The sequence below is a fragment of the Cryptomeria japonica genome, chromosome 9, assembly GCF_030272615.1.
Source record: "Cryptomeria japonica chromosome 9, Sugi_1.0, whole genome shotgun sequence".
NCBI classification, from domain to species: Eukaryota; Viridiplantae; Streptophyta; class Pinopsida; order Cupressales; family Cupressaceae; genus Cryptomeria; species Cryptomeria japonica.
The window spans coordinates 570,360,602-570,368,675 of NC_081413.1; the positions used below are offsets into that span (position 1 = coordinate 570,360,602).

The window sequence follows — 8,074 nt, forward strand, 5'->3', positions numbered from 1 at the left end:
TTTTATGCTCCGCTTTGTTTGCATAGTTAAGTTTGGTGTGTTTAGTTTCAACAAGAGGTTGGAATAGAGTAGTTTGAAGACCACTACTTGCAGGTGTTTGAAGGTTTCTGCATCAGTTATCTGGCAAAACACCAATCACTACAGTAAGTATCAATGGTTAATTTGAAGGAACTTTGGCAGACCACCAATCACTACAGTAAGTCTCAATGGATAATTTGAAGGAACTTTGACAGAGCTCTGTAACTGAACAGGCAGACCCCACACAGATTCCCCAATTTGCACCATCAAAATAGAACATTCAAAACTATCCTAAACTTGTCGACCTCACTCAAAACTAATGACAGTGCAATCCCTGAAACCCAGAAGGTACATTTGTTTTATGATAAGGTTCTTTCAAACAAAATTTCCCACCATTATTAGCTACTTGCTCCTTTCAAGGCTATGGAACCTAACCATGCATTATTACAAATCAGGCCCAGTAGAAGTATGAAGCGATCGGACTTGGTAACAACCATCTTATCTCGAGCAAATTTTTCACCTTTCATGCATCAATCTGTTTCCACCAGAATCTAAATACAAAATGAAAACCGTAAACATTCTAATCATTTTTTAACAATACATGATAACATTCAGACTTGGAAACAATCAGCTAATGTTATGCAAATATTTCATCCGCTGTGCATTAGTTAGTTCCCACTGGAATCTAAAATCAGAATGAAAACTAAATAAATCAAATAAAAAATCAACGGTAATAAACAGCAGCATATCATCTGACCAAGTATATCCTGCAATGCTCATGATATACTTTGTCTGCCGCGACAGCAATTTTCTGTAGATAACTAACATAATTCCCGATATAAAACCTTACAATGTACTCTTCATAAAAATTTCATAAGCTAAAGCACAAAATTGAAATAGTACGATCATCTCATCTGGGCCAAAATATACTGTAAAATTAATATGTCCTGGGTATAAAACAACAAATTTCCAGCTGATAAGAAACACAATACAAAACACCAACACCTTCCGCTAGAAATCAAATTTTCAGAAGCTGCTATCCCAAACTGTTTCAACGATAAAACTTACTAGAATCTACCTTACAGTCACGATATCATCAATTTTTAAAATCATCCGCACACATTCTGTTGCCAAGGATATTGCACTGGTACTCACCAGCAGTGGTTGAACCACATTCTCTTCTAGAATGTTTGTTATTTGACCCTTCCTAACATTGATACCTGTGTTTACCTCCCCATTTGCATGACGGTTCCTAAGCTCTGTAACAATAGCAATGGGGTTCAACCCTGCATTCTCTGCCAAAGTATAAGGAATAACCTCAAGGGCCTCAGCAAAAGCACGAATGCAGTAACTCTCCATTCCCTGCAATGTTTTGGCCCAGGCACCAAGTTGCCTCGAGACTTCAATTTCAGGAGCACCACCTCCAGCTATCAAGAAACGCTTGTTAACAAGACATCTCACAACACAAAGAGCGTCATGCAGACTCCTCTCTGCCTCACCCAGCACAAGCTGATTAGAACCCCGCACCACCACCGTGGTCGTCCGCCCCATGTTCTTGATCCCTGTAATGCAGGTTCATTTTTAAGCACAAATTTTCAGAAATTCAAAACACCAGACAAGTAGAAAGGAATAAGTTTCCAAAGTCCATTTTGAATTGAGGTATTAAGCTTCTGGAATCCATGTAAATAGCAACATGAACTCAAAAATTTAGATCTTCCAATGCATCCCTTCATCAGATAAAGAACAGTGGTGGTGCAGAATGATGATGGATCACATATTCTGACCCAAAATATCAAAGCACATGTTTCTTTTGGCGCTGGATTTCCAGAAGCCTTAATCCTAATAAGTCCATTCTAATATTAAATTCTCAAATTTATCTTTCATGTTTAGTTGCATTGAATCCTTCTAGATCCGTCAGATAATAGAATAAAAGATTTCAAATTTATGGAACTTAGAATATGCTAGCAACTATAATTTGAGATATTAAATTCTCAAATTGTAGAAGGGTAGGCTGATTACTAAAAAATTGAAACAGAAGTTCACAAAAATTAACTAATTGGTAAATTTAATCCCACAGTGATTTCCCTACCTGTAATCTTCACAATCCTGCTATCACCAGCCGCAACCTCTTCAACCAAATCAGCATGCCCTAGCTTCTCCTCCCTAAAGTGTTCAATATTGGCAATGGGTAAACAATTCAGCGTCTTGGTAACGAACTCGATTTCATCCCTTTCCACATCCTTGACCACCAAAATCTTTGCCTTGGACAGGTAATGCAGCGAAAGATCAGTGACGGCATCTCGCAGAATACTCTTCTGAATCAACAGCACATTGCATCCAGTGCCCTTGATCTTCTTTATCATCCCCAGAATATAATTCCTCTCCTCCTTCAAAATCCTATCCATCATCGTATAATCAGAAACCACAATGTTCTGCTCAATGTCTGTCTTGGGAGGCGAAATCTGGAACTGAATGACGCCAATCTTGGCGTTCTCAATTCTGGTAGGCCCACCGGCCGTATGGCTTGCCTTCTTATCAAACACCAAACCCTTAACCATCTCCGTATCATCAACAGTCCCGCCCAATTTTTGCAAAACTCTGATGTCCCTCAAATCCACAATGTCAGGCTTCGCAGGGTCGACGACGTTTAGGACGGCGTCAACAGCAAGGGGGGCCAATAGGGTAGAATACTGGCTGACAACCTTACTGTTCAAAGAAGTGCTCGCACTTTTCACCAAAGAGTCACGGTCCGTCAATTCGACAGGAATAGCCATGGCCGTCAAAACCTCGACGGCTTTTTCAGAGGCCCTGTGGAAGGCCTCCGACATAATGGTAGGATGGACACCTTTGGATAGCAAATTCACGCATTGTTTGAGAATGGCACCGGCGATGACAACGACCGTGGTCGTGCCATCACCAGCAACAATATCCTGCGATTTCGAAAGCTCTACAAGCATTTTAGCGGCTGGCTGAGTTACCTCCATTTTGTTGAGAATGGTGGCGCCGTCGTTGGTGATGATCACATCGCCTGAGGAGGTGCAGAGCATCTTGTCCATGCCCTTGGGACCCAGGGAGGTTCGAACCGCGTCCGCGACAGCCTTCGCTGAGATGATGTTGGCATGCCGGATGTCGTCCCTGCGCTTGGTGTCAACGTATTTTTCTGTCTTGGTGGCCGCTGTAACCCGCGGATGCTGCACTGCGGTCGCCATTTTCTGCTTCCTTCGAAAGTTCTCTGTGCTGCCTGCTTCACCGCTCAAGGATTTGCAACTCAAAACTCTTGCAGGCTTGCGCTAAAACCCTAGCAGCACATCACCAGATCGAATCCCTCTTATAGTCAGAATTTTGAAACTTTGTATGTTTATCACGGAGCATTAGGTAATTCAGAATGAAATAAGGTCGTATTTAAATGAGCAGCTACTTTTTTCTCCTCCTCTTCTCTTCTCTTCTCTTTTTTTTAACTGAAGAGGTCAATAAAAAAAAATTAAAGATTACAAAATGAATCTTATTTCCAATTTAAACATTCAACAATAACATTCTAATGGAGTTTGAATTTTGACGACAAAAATTGTATCACAACTTAATCATCCCATTATGTCAAGGATGTGACTAATCTACACACAAAACACTATACGATTTCTAAAATCCACAAAACACAATGGATTTGGGGAAATTTTTCAACAACTAAATCTTCATGATTGCATCCCCATTGTTGTAAGATCACAAAAAATGGATTAAAAAAACAGTATCATTTTGTGTGGAGATTAGAGCTTCTTTTTATTGAATTAATTGTGCTAGGCTCTATCTCACATGTTATTACTTGTGATTCTACAAAACATTTTGAAATTGATTTTTTTCGATAAAATGATTAAAAATGTTTCTCTTATAATTGTATAAGAATTTTAGCATAAATGTTTCAGATTGTAATTTAGAATATTAAAAATTCTTATAATTAATATTTAGAAATGTTTTTCATATCAAAAGTTTATAAAGAATCTATCCACTAGTATATGGAATCATATCTATTATATAACTAGGAAAAAAAATATCAAAGAGTAAACACAAGTTAAACAAAGTGATTTTGTTCATTTACTGATAAAGTTCATTTTTTAATATATCTTCACCTTAGAGTTTGACTCAATTGTAGCATTATGGTGAAAAGGGACAAAATGATGCTTTGAGTGAAAAAAAAGGAGAAAATGATGTTAAATGGGTGTTTTTTTTTTCATTAATTATTGAGAGCATTGAATGGGTGATGTAAAGAAGTCATAGTGTCATAGTATATATGGATATGATATAAAAAAGGTTTTAACTTGGTTTTAGGTCTAATAATCACAATAAAAGAGAATCGAATATCTAGATTGAAAGGAAGCAAAGGTACAGAAAACGCTTCCTAACACTAATCTAGTGTGGGGATAGTGCAAATTTTAAATTGTTACAAAAGGAGAAACACATACCGAAAGAGATTTAAACAACATGCAAATAGATAAACACATAAACAAAAGATATACGTGGAGAAAACACTTTTGGGAGAAAAAACCCACACTCCAAAAGAACAATACTTTGTAATTCTGAGACGACAGTTACAATACAATAGTTGTACATTACTTTTTCAACAAGCGTCTTCAACAACCAATAATCCATAATTGGGATTAATTCTAACAACATAACACTTCATCTACAAAACATAACATGCATAATGCTCTCCAAGACCACCTTATATAGAGAAATACAACAAAGGAGGAAGCTTCTAGATGAAGACAAAAGAGGGGGTTATGCAAAACACTTCTAACACTCTTTTTCAAGAACCTATAAGCATGAAAATGACACAACCTCCTAAGGAAGTACCCCTCAAATATATAAACATTGTCTTAACTACATCCCAATGCACACGTCCATGATTAGCCATATATCAACTCAAGACTCCCACTGCTTGAGCAATGTCTAATCTAGTAGAGACTATAGCAGACATATTACTACCAACAACACTCGCATATGGTACATTGACCATGTCCTCCAACACAATAGAATATTTTGGATAATCCTCCATAAGTAACTTCATTCCTAGTGTAACAAGAACTATTATAGAGATACAAGTTGTCATGCTAAATCTCTCCAACATTGATTAAACATACTTACTCTGGCTTAATCAAATATTTTTGTTAGTTGTGTCTCTTCTAATATTCATCCCTAGAATGTACCTAGTTGCACTTTAATCTTTCATCCCAAACTATGCTAACAATTGAGGCTTGAAGTCAAAAATCAAATATCCATTCCCAAAAAGTAACATATCATCCACATATGATGCAATAATGAAAATCTAACCATTATCAGTCATGAACTAAACATAATGATTAGATTTAGACATCTGAAATCTCAAACTCAACACATAGGTATCAAAATTTTGGTATCACATCCTAGGAGACTATTTTAGACCATACAAAGACTTTTTCAACTTGCAAACCAAATTTTATTTTCCTTTCACCATGATATTATTTGGTTATGACATATAGATTTCTTCATCTAAATCACCATGAAGAAATGTTGTCTTCACATCCATTTGCTCAATCTCCCAGTCACAAGTTGTAGCAAGTGATAATAAGAACCAAATGGATGTCAAGTTTGCAACAAGAGAGAAAATCTCACCATAGTTTATTTCCTCAACTTGGGAATTCCCCTTAGCAACCTGTTAGCATCCCCCCAATTCTCATTAAAATTTCAAACTCAAAGGTCGCCTTTTGGTGTTTCTTTTCTCTTTCGGTCATATATTTCCTTTCTTTGAACCCGAGTCATTGAACCTTTAAAAGTTCAAGATTCAAAGTTTAAAACGCGCTTTAAAGAATTTTCTTCGCGACTTTTTTTTATGTTAAGGCGAGCGGTTTGTTGCAATTTGTATTGAACTTGAACCATTGAACCTTTTTGGTTCAAGGTTCAAAGTTTAAAACGCGCTTTAAAGAATTTTCTTCACGACTTTTTTTTATGTTAAGGCGAGCGGTTTGTTGCAATTTGTATTGAACTTGAACCGTTGAACCTTTTTGGTTCAAGGTTCAAGGTTCAAAGTCAGTCATGTGTCAGTTTCGTCTTTTCTCGTTAACTGTTATTTGTCTTGTCGCATAGTCGGTGTTTTGTGTTGCTCTGTGTTATTTCTCAATATTGAACTTGAACCTTTGAACCTCTTGGTTCTTGGTTCAAAGTTCAAAGTTTGAATTCTTAAAGGGCTGAAGTTTTATGTAGAATTCATACATGCATCATAAAGTGAATGTGTCGGCGGGAAAAGAGAATATTTCGGGGGATTAAAAATGTTAGTTTTTTAAATTATGACAAGCAATCATGATAATTTGTGAGTCATGTGATGGAGTGATCCGAAATTAAATGCAAGTCGTCTATACGTCAAATCAGGCGTTAGCTCACACAAACTTACTTAATTAGTACAACCAGCTAAGTCTTGAGTGTGATTTTGTCTATCTTTGTTGCGAAAACTAGCAATTATTTCTAGAATTTTCCCAGTAGCAATGCAAGCGAGGAAAATTGGAGGTATTGTATCTGTACGCAGAAGTTTTCTGAGAATTTTCTGTTGAGATCGAGTTAGTTTCAGTCATTCTCTCTTCTGTTGTATTTACTTATTTTGGAACCATGATGTTGTTTGTTCCCCTTTGTTGTGTATAAAAATTCATTGTATTCCTATAATTGTTTGTTTAAAATGAGAGGGGCCATTATTAGGCCTACTCTACCAAAACTAGGCCGCACTTCTTGCCTAGTTAGTTCACTCCCAGAGATGGGAGATACCTCATTAGCCTTGGCGAACCTCTCTGATTTTCTTGATAAAGCCAAAAACCCAGTTCAGAATTCAATCATGGAGAGAATAGTGAAGAGTGGTTTGATTGAGGTCGCCACATTTCCCATTGTTGCACCATACCCGGAGTTATTATTGGAATGTATGAATAGGTATGATGCGGAGCACAGGTGTATCAGGAACATCAATGGCGAAATGTTGTTAAAAATTGATAGGGAGACCGTAATGGCAGTCATGGGTATACCTCATAAGGAGCCATTTAAGGAATGGACTATTGGCACATCATAATCATTCTTTTTTGAGAAGAAGAGTACTTATAAAAGTGTGATTGCTAGGAATTGGTTACTGAAGATTCAAAAGGGGGGGTCCAGGTTGCCAAGGCCGCTTACTAGAGAACACTTCATAACAGAGGTGGAGAACATTATCATTATGTTGAATAGGTTAAAAGGAAATGTCCATGCCTTCGACAGGGAAGATTGGATGTACTTCTACATCCAATTCATGTTGAACAAAAGTGCCTACCTGGATTGGGGACAGGTAATTGCAGAAAGATTGCATGAGAGTCTCAACAGGTTTGCAGGAATGAGTGGTTTCTTTATGCCTTCATATTTTTTTATATGCTTGCATGTACCCGAGATTGGAATGGATTGTATCATGAACCCTGGATTGATGGAATAAAGGTATATGAATATTACCCTCACCTGCAGGAACAAAGATATGCAGAGAATTTTATGCGATGGAATGACATTTTTGCAGGGAGATTGATTTACGAATTGCAAGGAAACACAAATAAGAGGTTGACAACGGAGGCCATGGAATTCGTCGGCATTTACGGTAGTTACTTTATCCAATTCCCTCAATTCACTTATATTCGAGTTAGCAGTTTTCAAGGTGAACCTTTCAGGTTGCCCCGGTTTGTTTTGGATAGTTATGTTTTAATCGAAGTTTGTCGTCAACTAGCATACATTGACAAAAAGAATGGAGGGAAGTCCGAGGTGGTATTTCCTATAGAACTTGGTCACTACAATTGTGCATCTATTTCAGACGCATTGAACCTTGAACTTCAACTCAAAAAGTTCAAGTTGCAATTGCATGTTGCCAGATACAAATTTGATAGTCGGGCATTTGTTATAGAGAATTTAGAGGTTGATAGTGATTTTTGGCATGAACCGCAGTTGGAGGATTATTGAGAGAACTGTGCTAATGAGTTCAAAGTTGTGGTCAAGGTTCACGGTTCACGATTCAGCAAATTGTCATAATGGGCTT

General features: G+C 37.4%; 1 protein-coding gene across 1 annotated transcript; it reads right to left on the reverse strand.

The window, feature by feature from the left end:
- Nucleotides 1-857: 857 nt before the first annotated feature.
- LOC131051263 (T-complex protein 1 subunit delta) lies at nucleotides 858-3,460 on the reverse strand. The gene is made up of 2 exons (XM_057985697.2): nucleotides 2,108-3,460; nucleotides 858-1,580 (listed from the first exon to the last, which is right to left on the reverse strand). Exons 1-2 carry the CDS (start codon nucleotides 3,225-3,227, stop codon nucleotides 1,093-1,095), a joined length of 1,608 nt encoding a protein of 535 aa, XP_057841680.1. The 5' UTR covers nucleotides 3,228-3,460; the 3' UTR covers nucleotides 858-1,092.
- Between the last annotated feature and the right edge of the window lie 4,614 nt (nucleotides 3,461-8,074).

Bases quoted from the DNA above. Each gene is read 5' to 3' on its own strand.
- LOC131051263 (XM_057985697.2), bottom strand. From the start codon at position 3,227: ATGGCGACCGCAGTGCAGCATCCGCGGGTTACAGCGGCCACCAAGACA. The intron at 1,581-2,107 runs GTAGGGAAATCA...CCTGCATTACAG, and splicing joins CAGGATTGTGAAGATTACAG to GGATCAAGAACATGGGGCGG.